The sequence below is a fragment of the Triturus cristatus genome, chromosome 2_2, assembly GCF_964204655.1.
Source record: "Triturus cristatus chromosome 2_2, aTriCri1.1, whole genome shotgun sequence".
Lineage (NCBI taxonomy): Eukaryota > Metazoa > Chordata > Amphibia > Caudata > Salamandridae > Triturus > Triturus cristatus.
Window position 1 is genome coordinate 138,699,066 of NC_140582.1, and position 15,152 is coordinate 138,714,217.

A 15,152-nucleotide genomic window follows, 5' to 3' on the forward strand; every position below is an offset into this window, starting at 1 on the left:
CGATTTCATCAGTAGCGACAGAGCGTATGTTTATATTCCATGTAGCACCCCCATGTTTAGACGCATAATTTTTAATTGATACCTTCTGTGGACATTGTTACTTTGTGATAGTATGCATCAAAGTTCCACCAAGGGTTTATGAGTTGCTTGATAACACAAAAATATCATAGCCAGACTACTATCGATATATTGTGAAAATATGTATAATAGGTAAGTATAGATTTTTTTATACTTCACATGTGTTTACTGTGACTAAATATATATAATAATAATATATATATGTATTACACAGTCACTCTGCTGTTATAGTTAGGGCCTAGTTACCATAGGAGATGGATTTTTGGATTGCTAATACCTTTGGTGGGGTTTGACGAGTCTTCACAACATTTTCCAAAAAGAGTTCACCTGTCTAAACCGTTTTTAAAAGTTTCTTGGTGATCTGTGAAGCAGGGCCAATAAAAGAGGGATCACAAAACGCAATTTCCCAAGTAATTTCCATAGGGAATTCTAGACACCACAATAGCCAAAATGAATAAATAGAATAACACCAAATTTGTCAGAAAGTTATATCTTTACCCGGAAAGTGTACATTTTGTCATTTGGTGTAGATTTGTTCACTAGTTTTTGAGAATTATGGGTCAAAATGTATAGAATTTTGGAGGAGTGGGTATGTGGGAGTCCCGTGAGCACGCAACTTCAAATAATAGAGTGATCTGATTGGACAAAGGGACTTTTCTCCCATCTGTTGCCTCGCTTCCATGAGTGCTGCGGGAGTGAGAGGCTCCTGCGAGTCCAGCGGGAGCACACACTCTGAATGGCAGGCCGCAATATGAAGAGAAATGTTGTGCCTGGCATTACAAAACACTTGCTAAAGACAGCGTGAGACCCTGTGTTCCTGACTGTGTCTCGATGGAACTCATTGCGCCATGCTGGCTCTCTCAAGAGTCCAGCGGGATTGGAATCCCATTTTGTTATTAAAAAAGGGGCTTGGGTGTCTGTGATGGGTCGACCACTTATAGATACTTGGGGTGCAGGGCCTGGCTGCAGGCCGTAGTTAATGTGCGGCTGGTGGTGGCTGTTCGTGGTTGTTTGGGTATCGGACCTTCAGCCAACTCATGCTGTGCACAGCTGAAGGCAAGGCCCGGCAAAGGGTTGGCATAGTGAGTTATAGTAATAAAATATTACATTGCAATAAAAAACCCTAGAAGCTCACTGAAAAAAAGAAGGTCAAAATCACATTATAGTTCTTCATTTTTGCATTTGTCTTGGGATTGCCCTGCAGTCAATGAGTATTGGCTGAGACTGCTGGTCCGAGTGAGGACTGTGGTGTGGATTCCTGTGGACGTGGACCCTGCTGTCTGACTGTTTTGGATTCAACCCAGATCTGTGACTGGGGGGTGAGTGTCTGAAAAGTTTCAGCACTCCCTCCATCATCTCCTTGTGTTTGGTCTGACTGTTTTGTGACATCTGTAGGCTGAAATGTCAGAAAATTGCGTTTAAATTCTTACACTTGGTGTTACTACTCGCCAAGCGATGGGTTGCAATCACATAGATGGGTACAGTGGGATCTGAGTGTGGAGCGTTGAGTGGTGGATGTGGCAGAGTGAGTGGTGGCAGAGGAGATACGTCTGATGTGGTGCAGACATGATGGTAAGGCTGAGGAGGACCTGGGGTGTGGGAGAGACTCCTGGCTGGATTCATGAACCCTGAGGGTGCTCAATCATGCTCCTCAATGGATCAGGAAGGGTCTCTTGCCACTGATGGGGACCTACTCCGTCAGATGTGGCGATCCATATTGAAGGTTCTGGGGGACTAAGCAGATGTTATCTATGATGTATATGCAACTGTGAAGTTTGGGCATATTTTTACTACAATGAAGAATTGGTCCTACTGGATGACCCTACCTTATCTGTGACATTGTTGAAGATGGCTGTTGGTTTTACGACAATTATTTTTTGTTTAAAATAATAAAATATGTTAGGTATAGTTATAATATCTACGTTACATTTACAAACTTAGAAATTCACAGAAGATAACGTTTACCGTTATGTTACAGTTAGATGAAAATGTTGGTTTAAACATAATATTTTGAAATAAAAAAAAACAATGAAATTAACCAGTTACAGTTAACTGAAGTAACTATAACTCTTACCCTCGCCATGCACTACATATGCTCTCACATTTTAAGTCACGCATGACATGTTCTGACATCATTGATAACATCACTGATGACATATGAATTGACATCATTGATGACGTCACTGTGCACATACAAAAAATACCCTCAACGATCACACCAGCCTTTTGCTGATTCCAAGCTCATTTGTAAACTGCCGCATGCATAGAAGTTCATCAGCAAAGGTTTTTTTAAAAGGGTATATTTTCTGTGCTCTGGCACTTACTGGCAGTGAGTACAAAAATATCAAATGAATTCAAAATTGGTTTGCTGTTTTAAAGAAGAAAATTGAGGTACAGAAGACATGCACATATCTTCAGACGAAAAAGATTTTCTATTACCCATACGGATTAATTACAATTGTTATTTTATTTGTTTGGTAATAAGACCTGGAATTTCAAGAGTATTTAACACCTAAATCAGGCGTACGACACACATCTACTCACGGGGAAAACGTTGTATAAAATGGGCCCTCGGTCAAAAGAGGTGTAGTGTGGATTAATGATTTGAAATGAGATGGAGTTAACGTAGGGCTGACGATGAACCTTTATTAGTCACCAACCCGAAAATCAGACTGGTGGCTGATGCAAGTGTATGCAGTACAAACAGACAGTGCTGTAGAACAGAATCATATTGCCTGAACACATAATAGTGGATAAGTGATAGCAATTGCAGCTGATTCCTTTCTTAGAGACCAGATTAAGAATATGTCCCAAGGATCCTTTAGTGGTGCCAACCTTTAGAATGTTTAGAATGGAGGGGTGACTGTTCTAATGGTGAATAAATATAGTCCCTAGATGCATTCTTCGATCAGTTCTGTCAATCGTAAGGCATTCTTTAAAATCCATGATAAGGGGAGGACTAAATTCCACGACCTGTTCATTTACCTGTGAGTCATAACTCGAGTGGGAGGTCCCAAGAGTGATTTGTGAACAGTTTCTGTAATTTATTCTTAAAATCTGTATGGGTTAAGCAAAAATAAGTCCAAAGGGAATAGATCACACTCTACTGCCAGAAGCTCTATAAACATTTTTAATGTGGGGAACATGTGATCAGCCAAGTGAGCTATAAACGGTGCACCTTTATCAATTAGAATTATTGAAATCCTGGGTCGAGGATGGGTTTCGGGAATAGGCAGGCAGGGAACCAGCTACTATCTCTGGTTACCTTTTACAACCCCTGACACTACCCTTTCTGCTTCCGGTGCTCTACAGATGCGTGATGGCAGTGTTATGACCTCAACATAACTAGGACTTTAGGATCCCCATTTAAGTCCCGCATTTTCCCCTGCTTGGTCCTTCTTTAGCTCCTCACAGGAAATGGGAAGCTATTGGGCATCGTGGAGCGGGACAAGGCGCGGGCATATCCTTGTGGTTTTGTCATGGTGTCAAAGTGGGCTGTGTATTTTTTCCTCAAGCCCGCGCTTTGTCGACTTGACTAAACATTAACAACACTAAGCAATTATTGTCATCCAGCACTGACTCGGAAAAGTGTGCCATTCAAAAAGATATTCTCAGGTGACATGAAGGATACAGGCATCATGACACACATAATGCCATCTAAAATGGAGGAGAGTGTCTGCAACACAGTGTTCAGCATCAACCAACCATGCTGGATTTTGTATCTCACCCTTGCCCCTAGGAAGGGCATTTTCTTTCATTCTTCAGTAAGACTCTTTGGGGCAGATTTAGAAGCCCCTGGTGTGACTTTTGCGCTGCAGTTGCGTCACTTTTTTGACGCAACAGCGGCCCAAACAATGTGGCCTATTTACAACGTGACGCATCTAGGGAGATGCGTCACGTTGTAAAGTCCTACATCACATTATACCTGCGTCAGGTATAATGTATGCAGGGTGGGCGTTCCCACGCAGGAAGGCCTCGTAAAAGTGACTCAGTGAAATCTACAAGATTTCACTGCACCACTTTTAAGACGCCACTGCGTCAAAACCTTACGCCTGCTTCAAGCAGGCGTAGGTAGTGACGCAGTGTAGTGGGAATAGACCTCAACACGCATTGCTGGAGTTATGTCGTGCTTACGACCCGACTCCAGCAATGCGTGACTTTTCCGCCAACAGATGCGTCAGAATTTCTGACGCATCTGTCAACCCTTGCGCCATAGTGCGCCTTATTTTAAATATGCTGCATCTATGGTGGCACAAGGCTTTCTAAGGGTGGCGCAGGGAAAGTGACGCATCTGTACAGATGTGTCACTTTCTTGTAAATCTGCCCCTTTGTTGTTAAACGTAACTTGTTTGGAATACATAATTTATATATTGCATTCAAGAGAGTAAACTTATTATTCTTTTTTTTTTAATGTGGCATTGTGTTTGTTTACAGGACAACTTCCCTACAAACCTCCCCCGAATCACCTCGATCCTGAACCGGAGCGGCCATCTAAAGGTAAGAGGCCAACTTAAGCTGTACAACGAATTATGTGTATGTAGCACATATGTGTGTGAAAAGCATAATGCTGTGGCTTCCTTATCTTCATATGGGTTTTAACAGCCACTGGAGCCATTTTCTTTGCAAATAGCATGGCATGCAAAAGCCTATAGGTGCAGCACATAATTTCTAGTATAGCACACAAGATAGATGTTCTTCACAGTGACGTTGGCCCTCAGAACTGTGATACATTGCACTAGCATCACTCTGAAATTGCAAACCAAGCCACTTCTCCTCTCCCTGCAGCTTCTAGTTCCTAAAGAACTAAATGCAGTTTATACACCCAGTCCAGGCAAGGTGCAACAGTGCCAACGTTTCCTGCTGCCCCCGCCAATGGCAACCTCAAAGAGCTAAATAATGGGCTGTTTCTATCATCAAATGTTCTCTATAATTTCCCAAGGACAAACACATGACCCAGATACACCTAGAAATAAAAGGAAACAGCAGTATAAGTCCCCCATGAAAAAGCAGAAAATTTAGGAACGTGAACCGTGACAAAAGGTTATTGATTGGTGAGACTTCCGGCATCAGTGTGTATGGTGTTGTTTCTTTATCAGATGCCTTAAATCCTTCTATTCTCACTTAATTGTTGCCATTCTGTTGGGTTATATGGATGCATGTGGGTGATGGAGTAGCAGTTCCAGAAATCTCCAAAGTGGATACTGGCTAGAACAGTTTACCCACAGCAAGAGAGACAGGGAACGGATAGTGGGCCACAATCTTTCGCTGTAGTTTGTATAATTTATCTGCTTTTGAGGCACATATTAATACTATTAGAGCAGCAGCAAACATGTTCCAACCGGAGTGAAAAAAACACCAGTGCAACGCTTGAGATGACAACCTTGTTTGCACTGCACCTGTTAACGAGCATTTGCCCTTTTTTACTCGTGCAGACCATTTACTCCCCATCCCCTTCCAGAAAGAATTTGCAGTAGACACTATGTCAGTGTATAATTGCTGGGGTGCCTTCAGAGGCCGGAACTGGCCTTGATTTAATGCCCACTTAAAGTGTAATCATGGCCAACCTAACCCTGACTTTAGAGTCTGCCTTGATCATTTTCTTATTAGAGGCCTTCGGGTTACACTTATCGAGCTCTGTTTTCAGACAACATTGATGGACTTTTCCATTCCCACAGCGGGAGGTGGCAGCTGCCAGAAACTGGGGCCCCCGCTGATGGCACTCAGTAGGATGGACCAATACTAATCTGAAGTGACTGCCATTTTGTTTGTCTCCCTCGCTCCTGAGACAAAGGCTGCTTAATAAAACGAGCGCGCAGATGTTATTGTGCATAGTTAACCAGGCCAGACCCTTTGTGTGTCCACATATGTTTTGCTGGGGGGAGTCGCCTTTACTAATTTATAGCCCTTTTCCTTTTGAAATATTTATACGGCAAATAAGTATTTGAATTCCTCAGACAGGCGAGGCCCATGGAAAGCTGTTAAATTAATAAACACCTATGGCACTTTATCAGTGGGGGGGGGGAACACACTTATTTTGGCATGACTTCCGGATGATTTGTGCAGCCTATCGCCCATCACACCTGCTGCAGGGACGATAAATGGGCACTTAATAACCAAACAATGTGCAAGCCCCGTCCATTAGAGCTCCATCATGTCAGATGTAATCGGCTAATACTGGACGTCAAATACATAATTGATGTCCACCGGGCCGGCGGGACTGGGGCCGTGCAAATGTAGACTCCATTAATAGCAAGAAGCATTCTGTCAGATGGTGTCCAATTTTTTTCCCCATTGTGTCATCTGCTCTCGTTTAGCACTGCTCTAATACTTCTGGAAACACCATCATGTCGATATTTGTGGTACCAGAGGAGATGGCTTCTCCATTATAAAGAATAAGTCATAGTTGCAACAGGCCTGCATCTGTTCTAGAAGAACTGGAATCGTACAAGTTTAAAGTAATTTCATTTCAAGATGAGAAAATCGTATATTTCCCATCGGTGAGACCAGCAAAAAAGTGTGGGGCTTATTTATGAGAAGTGTCGCTTCGCTACGACAAAGCAGCGATGCAAGACTTCTCAGTGCGCCCTCCTTGCGACACCATCGATGCGTCAGATTTACTGTATGACGCCTCATGTCGCAAGGAGTTACAGATACGTCAGTATTACTGACGTATCTGTATACATAAAAGTGGTGCATTGCTGAGGTTTGTCCGAAAACAGATGCAGTTCCATTAGTGTGTCCTTTCACATGGGGCAAGCCCCATGTGAAAGGTCCTGCGTCACCCGTATACCTGCCATGAGGCAGGCATAAGGTTTTGCCGCACTGGCCTCCTAGAAGTGGCGCCCTTATTTCAGTGCACCACTTCTAAGAGGCTTTAATGTGGGGGAACGCCCACTCTGCATACATTATACCTCACACAGCTATAATGTAGTGCAAGGGTTTATGAAGTGACGCATCTGCCTAGATGTGTCACTTCGTAAGTATGGCGCAATGTGGCGTATTATTTATGCCACCGCAGCATCACAAAAAGTGACGCAACTGCTGCATAAATGTGACATAAGGGCTCATAAGTAATCCCCCGTGTTTCTGTGACTCATGTGCATGGGAATGTCTCCTTTGTTTATGATTTGAATGGACCAAATAATAATAATAACCTTGAATTTGTAAAGCGCACAGCTACCTCCGAAGTTGTTTCCCGGCGCTGGGGGCCCTCGGGAAGATTAAGCGAGCTATTGCCCAGAGTCACATGGTGCTGGGCTGACCTGCCGCCGGGGATCGAACCGTGAACCCCGCGGTCCGGAGTCAGGCACCCTGGCCGCTGCGCCACACCTCTTCCACTGTGTTTCACAGTTGATAGGAATGGAATTGCTGCATTTGCACTCAGGGAGGGACTAGGAACCTAAAGCAGCCCTAACAAATTTTGTCAGACCAGCCCCTCCAAACCCTCCTGATTCAGGCGTTAGACTACGGATTTCAAGGCTAGTCTCCTGCCTCCCAAATCTTGCAGGCAATTCCTCTGTGGGATTCAGCCTGGACTGTTCTAGTGGGACTCGTAGTATTCACTGCCTGTTACCTGCAGGCCAATGCACAACATTTTTGTCACGCACTCTCTGCCTGCTATACAACTCTCTCCATGCTCCTGGCAGAGAAGGGGTTAAAAAAATGTAACTGCATGTCTGATATCCGAACCTGCAGCAGTACACTTTCAAGTCCCGTACGCGTTTCAACATCTACATGGCCCCCCTTGCCGCCATCGTCAGACAGCATGGGCTCAGCATCGTATCCTATGCCGACGACACCCAGCTCATCCTGTCACTCATGAAGAATCCCAAAGACACCAGACTCTGCTTCCAGGAAGGAATGAAGAACGTGGCAGCCTGGATGAAGGCCAGCTGGCTGAAACTCAACTCAGAGAAGACCGAAGTCCTCATCCTCGGTCCTTGCACCTCCGCCTGGGACAACAACTGGTGGCCCTCCGCCCTCGGTAACCCCCAACCCCTACAGACCACGCTCGGAACCTCGGAATCATACTTGACTCCTCCCTCTCCATGACCCACCAGATCAACACCGTCGCGTCCACCAGTTTCAACTGCCTTCGCATCCTCAGCAAGAACTTCAAATGGATCCCCCCCGAATGCAGAAAGACTGTCACCCACGCACTCATAACCAGCAGACTGGACTACGGCAACGCCCTTAATGCGGGAGTCAACAGAACTCTTCTACACAAACTCCAAACCACCCAAAATGCCACAGCCAGACTCTTCCTCGGGACACCGCATCATGAGCACATGACCCAACACCTACGAGGCCTCCACTGGCTACCCGTCGAAAAGAGGATCACCTTTAAACTCTTCACCCACGCCTACAAATCCCTCAACAACATCGGACCCAAAAACCTCAGCGACAGAGTATCATTCCACGTACCCAAGAGGAACCTCCGCTCCGCCAACCTCACCCTGGCAGAGGTCTCCTGCATCCGCAGACAGAACCGGCGGGAGAGCCTTCTCCTACATCGCAGCCAAGGCCTGGAACGAGCTCCCTGTGAACATCAGACGCTCCCTGACCCTGCACACGTTCAGGAAGGACCTCAAGACCAGGCTATTTGACTGATCCAGAGCCGCTCCCCTCCCCCCTCCCTGCGCCTTGAGACCCTCACTGATGAGTAGCGCGCTCTACAAACCCTGATTGATTGATTGATTGATTGATTGATTGATTGATACATGACAATAGACCTGATTCAGGCCTTCTTAGAAGTCAATAATCTCCCGATTATTTCTCTAAAATCTCCCACTTTCCTTTTTTTAAAATGTTGTCATGTATGTGTACGGTGCATAGTGAGTGCAGCGAGTGAGCCTGACTACTACAGGAAGCGTTTGGGGGGTTACTCTCCTCAAGAAAATTTGTGCAAAAATGGCACATTTTACACCACATTTTTCATTATATATTTTTTGTATTAGCTTTTAAAGCATAGTAAATGATGACCTTACAGTGCACCAGGGTTCAACAGTCTTTGAAGGGGTTCTTCAATGATTCCCACACTATCACCATCCAGCAGTGCCTCTCCTCTCTCCATAGCCCTCTCTCACATGTATTTCATTTGTTTTATAGTGCCCATCATACAAGTGTAGGGTGTCGGAGCACTTTACATCACAGACAAATACAGAGACAATGAATAATAAGTGAGTAAATCAGTATATAGAAAATGTTACAAAGACAAAGGGGACTACAAGGTGTAGGATTCACATGTCATCCATACTGGTAGGCATTTTTTAAGAGTGCTTTGGGTGGAGAAACACAAACCCAGGAAACAGAACGTAACACTAGGTTGGGGTTGGCTTTACTAAAAAGAATTTGTTTCTATCCAAACAAACCCTTTTGTTGAAACATTAGGATAACAAAAGACAAAAAATATATAACTTTCTAACCTGCACTATGTAGTTTGCATTTAGCTCTATTATGACATTTCAAAGCTCACTATTCTAGATTATGATTGTAATTGATGAACTGCACAGTAATAAAAGGGTCTCTGTGACAAGTGGAGTAACCCACTAAACTGTTCACATAAAATATTCATCTGTGATCTGCATGCTGCATGTCCTTTGAATCAGGCATATTAATCCTCTGCACTACCTTAGATGAGTCAAAACTGCCACTCGATCTCTCTCCAGCAGTTACATTAATCACGAGAGTTAGCTTGACAGTTTTATTGTTGCCTGAAAACTACTGGATATACAAGGAAATCTGCAGGGGGCTTTTAAAACTTCTGTACTGCTACAAAAACTTGCCGCCCACTCTTCCAACCTCCCAGGGAAAAACCTGATGCCCGGTATGAGCAGTCCGGCCTTGATTGCAGCTTTGAGAATCATCACTGACAAGTCAATTTTCAAATCTATGACAGCTATGAGTGGTGTGTTCATGTCACATGCACTCTCTGAGTGTATGTGCGAACGCTTTTTTGTGTATTGAAAAAATCAACAGGCCAAAAGAATATAGGGCCTCATGTATAAAAATGCAAAATAAATTGTAAATTGCGATAATAATTCACAATTTGCGATTTCTTATTTGGAATGTACTGAATTGAAATCTGTAAAAGTGGTTGCAATTTTCCCACTGACTTCTACTGAATGCATTGATATTTTGTGAACTGACCTATGTACTAATAGGTCTGGTGTTAAATTTCAGAATCATAGTGTGTCACAATTCAACATAATTAATATGTATGAGATAGGTCGTAAATTGCTATTTTAATTTTTTTAATGCAACCCTTTTTCCCTAAAGAAAAAACTGGATGTTTTAAAAAAATTAAAAGATACACAAACCTTCTTTAGAAGTAGGCAGTGCTCCTATGGACCACTGGCTACTCCTAAAAGATTTCTTTGTCAACATTCACAAATGGGAATGAGTACCAACGGAACCCTTTTCTATTTGTAAATGATGTGCTACCTTCTTTAATTTGGTTGTAAAATATTAATGTTTTGTGACCTGATGTCGGTTGAAAAAAACACTAATGCATACCATAAGGAGTTGATATTTGAAAGGGATGCCCTAACACTCCCCTTCCAAATACTGATTGTTACTTGGGTTTTGTACTTTCTAAAAAGTGTTTTAGCATTTACAAACCCTTACATTTACTCTCAGATTCCTTTCAGAATGTGAGGTGGTTCTCTGTTTTTAATTATGTGTATGGCCTTAAAGATTCAAACATTCAAAATTATCTAGGGCGGCCAAAACACCAGGATTGATTAGTGATATAATACATGACTTGTGGCCACTTGCTAGTTATGCTGTTGAACATGTATATAGGTAGTGTGTGCGTCTTTGTGTTTGTTAGAAATTGGGTTTCTTGTTCGCAGAAGTATGCACCCTGTCCAAGCAGGAAATCACACTCCTAGTCAGAGCAAGTGTAGTACACACTAAAAGGTTGCCTGTGCTCACACTCTGGTAGCTTGGCACAGAGCAATCAGGCTTAACTTAAGAGGCAATCTATAAAGTAGTTGTACACACACACACTAACAAAGGGAAAATATTTATCTAAGTAAACCAAGACCAAAACAACAAAAATCAAGTGGACTAGTCAAGTTATTAACTTTGCAAGATTAGTGAATTGCAATGTATGTAATGTCACTACACCCGCTACGTCGAAAATTATGTACTGACACGTGTGAAAAATGATGCAATTGTAGTATATGATGTACAGAGCTGTATAACATGACCAAGGTTCCTCTACGTTAAATAAACAGAGTTTGAAAAAAAAAACTTTGCAGGATTAATTCAAAATGCAGTGCTTAAAAGTAAATAGCCCCATCTGGGGCTATCTGTTCACCCTTGACCTGGGCAAATGTAAATGTTTGGTCTGACCGCGAGCCGGTTACAGGAGTCATGCAGACTCACTGACAGTACCGTGGATGCGTTGATGCTTGGTGACGATGCGTTGAAATCCGGAGGTGATGCGTCGCTGTTGAAGGCAATGCGTTGGTTCCGTAAGTCGGTGATGCGTCATTGTCATGAGCGCTGTGCTTCAGTTCTGAGGCGTCGATGTAGAGCCTCCGGGCTGAAGGCAATGCATCGGGTAGAAGCCACACCGGACTGGGGATGCATCAGAGTCGGGGACGAGTCGTCGTGAACATCGGTGATGCGTTGTCTGAGACTCACGCAACAGCTGTGATTTTGAGGTGCTGCGTAGGCAAATTTGGGCTGCATTGTGAGTCAAGGACGTTCAATTGCGCACTTGGTGAGCGGTGTCCACGACTTCGATGCAGACAGTGTTGATACGTCAATTTCACAGGGAATGCGCTTGGTCTGAACAATGATTTGGGTTGATGCGTTGGATTCTTGGGTTGCAGCACTACTCACTTCCAGGGGCCCAGGACTGGATTTGGCACCACTTGGCAGAACAGGACTCACAGCAGTGGAGCCCAGATGCTGGTAGCAAGATGCAGGTGAAGTCTTTGATATCCCTGAGACTTAAGATACAGGAGGCAAGCCCTTGGAGAACATTTAGATGTATGATGTAGAGAGTAAAATCCAGTCCTCTCACTTCCAAGCAAGAAGCAGCAGGCCAACACAGCAAAGCAAGCAGCAACATTGTAGTTGCTCCTGGCAGCAAAACAGCTCTTCTATCTGGCAGAATTTCCGCAGTCCAGAAATGTTCCGAGTTCATGGTGTCAGAGGTCCCATACTTATACCAATTTTAGCCTTTGAAGTAGGGAGACTTCAAACAAAGGTATTTGTATTACACAATACCCTGCCCTTCCCGGCCCTGAAACCAGAAACACTACAGGGGGTATGCAGCTCTTTGTGTGGGGACAGGCACAGCCTGATTCAGGTTCAAGTGTCAGCTTCTCCCTCTCACTCTAACTCAGGAAGACCCATCAGCCTGGTGATGGGCCATGTGAGAAGTTGGCCTGGTATATGATGCTCACTAGTTAAAGTGATCACCTTGTACCATGCCAAGCAACCCTTATGGTGTGGTTGTAAGTCAACCTTTTCGGACTAGCTGCCCTAGTGGTAGCGTAGGCTAAGCAGTCTTTGAGGCTAAACTCGTGAAGCGTGTTAAGCCAGCTGTTTTACCAAATGCAACCCCCTTTTATACCAATGAAAGGACACCACACAGATATATATTCAAAATATATATGTATTTATTTCTCAAAGTAACCCCTAGTCTCTTTATGAGCACAGGAGCACAAATCGTCAAACAAGATTATCACAGAATACACAGAAGTTGCACTTTATATGGATAGGCCCTGGTGGCCACTCGAACCATATACTAAAATAGTGGTATAAGTACCACGAACAGAAAAGGGAAAAGGCCTAAGGCCTCTAGAATCGCTGGGCCTACAAGGAGCTAACGTCAGTTAGTGACCAGGAGGTCCACGGGTGGCGTGTGCAGAGCAAATAGTCACACGCGTGCTCCCATAGGTTTCAATGGGTGCGTAAAAAGTACAAAGTTACTGCAAAGGAGATCTTCCGGGTTGACTAGGAACTTAAGATTTGAAACACAGGCACTAGAGATGTATTACTACACATGGGCACCGGAGTACCAGCTTTACCTCACCCACAGGAAGCGGGTGCATAGGCCTCAAAGTGCGTCGGGTTTCTTCTATCTGTTCCGTTGAGCCTGGGACAAAGATGCTGCAGGCGGTCGGTCCGGGAGAGATGCGGTGGATCCAAGGGTGGATCGGAGTTGCAGAAGACCTGAAAGCAGAGGGGACAGTGTTCACAGTCACTAGCCAGTGACCGGCGTGGCACCAGGTAGGTACCAGGCGATGTCGGGTGCAAACAGGTGATGAGGGGTAGCTTGTCTCCGCAGCCACGTGGTCCCTGAAGGTCGACGACGTCCAGGAGTCGGCTCACGAGCTGTCCCACGCAGGCTCTCGCTGTCGGCGGTGTCGGCGACTTGGTCGAAGCAAACAAGCCTTGGCAAAAGCAATTGTAGGAGGATTCGGAAGTCAGCTGTTGGTTCTGACCAGCAAGGTCAGAGGGATTGCTCCTTTGGAGAGGAGCAAGGGCCAGTCTGGAGCAACCAGACCAGCGGTGTTTTTCGTAGAGTTCGTCGCCAAGATGGCCACTAGCCAGCGGGCCAGCAACCGGTTAGGCGCGTCGAGTGGCAAAATGCAGAAGGGCCCCACGCAGATCGTGGAGATGCTGGAGGGCTCACCTTTGGTGCAAATGCTGCTCGAGAGTTGGGCTTCTCAGATCCCAAAGCACAACTTGGAGGGAGCCTCGGTTGTTGCACTTGTCAGCTTGTCGTAGTCGATCCAAGATGGCTGGCTCCACGTGTCTCGGTGCCTCCACGGGTCTCCTCTTTGCAGGGACTGTGGATCGGGCGGTGAGAGGTCTGGAGGTCCAGGTCTTGTCAGTCTCTGGGCTCGGGCTCCGGCGGGAGGCGGCGGCAAAGCAGACGTTGATTCGCTGGATGGTGCTTGCGTTAGCAAGGTGGTCACTCCCTGACCACAGGGGAGATTGGCTTCAGTCCTCTGTGCGGCAGAGCGTCGAAGTTCCCGTCTTCTTCTTAGTTTCAAGTTGATTCCAGGATGTCTGAAGTCTTAGGACACAGCTCCTACCTTTATTCGGATTCTAGGGGCCGGACTACCTGCTAGGTCCCTCCCTATGGGTGGGACCAGGAAGGGGGGTGGTTACACCCCCAATCCTTTGTCCAGCTCGCCCCAGGCCCGGGACTGGTGTGCCCCAGGACCGGTTTGAACTGGCATATGCCCCGAGGCTCCTTGTGAGCCACAGGCATGTCTGGTTTCTTTCAAGCCCTACCTGACCAATACACAAAATCCTGTCTGGGGTGGTGCTCGCACCTCCCCTGGCAGGAAACCCTTTGTCCACACCTCCCAAGCTGGAAGGACTCCCAGCAGCAGGAGGGCAGACTTGTGTCTGTGGTGGCAGCATCCATTTTGTGGAGCTGAGGCTATGTCTGATTTTACCCGGGTTTCAGGTACTGTACATGTCGTGTCCCTCTAGAAGGGTGGAATGCTAACCCCGTCGCCAGAATTGGCGAGGGGTTAGTATTCCAATTCGTATGACACCTTACTCGACATGTTTTGATAAAGCCAAACCAAAGATAGCATTTAACCGCGAGGTTCATAATGCACTTAAGAGTATATGGTATGACGATATCTGGAAACAGTAGAAGGAAGTTGTTCCGACCACTGCAGACAGGCTCAGCTCATGCCAGAGCACCATCTCACATGGAACCAAGCACTCTGCCTTCAGGATTGTTAAGGCCTGCCATAGGAGTGACTTATAGGTTACCAGGTGTCCCATTTAAGGTTAGGTATAGGTATACTACACCTAAGTAAGAGGTGATTACACCAACTTACCCCAGCTGAGTGATCAGCCAGTTGTGTCAAATCGTTAGGCCAAGCCTGGGGTGGCATAATACATGCTGCAGCCCTTGGCAGGCCTTGGGTACACCAATGCCCTGGGTACCTAGTGTACACTGGTACAGGGGCTGACAGGGTGATCCACTTCCAATTGGTTATGCACCTAGGGTGCATAGTTTTAATTTAGTAGAGAGAACAGCAGGCTGGGGGTCTGATTGGCAGGCCCACAGCCTCAATATGTCA

At 45.4% G+C, this 15,152-nt stretch overlaps 1 protein-coding gene across 9 annotated transcripts in view; it reads left to right on the forward strand.

Annotated features, from left to right (window-relative positions):
* ADGRL3 (adhesion G protein-coupled receptor L3) overlaps positions 1-15,152 on the forward strand; it is a 1,231,414-nt gene that overhangs the window by 881,116 nt on the left and 335,146 nt on the right. For all 9 annotated transcript variants that reach the window (XM_085641132.1, XM_085641126.1, XM_085641127.1 and 6 more), the window contains one exon: positions 4,513-4,575. In XM_085641132.1, coding sequence (XP_085497258.1) covers positions 4,513-4,575 — 63 coding nt within the window. The remainder of the gene's footprint in view (positions 1-4,512; positions 4,576-15,152) is intronic.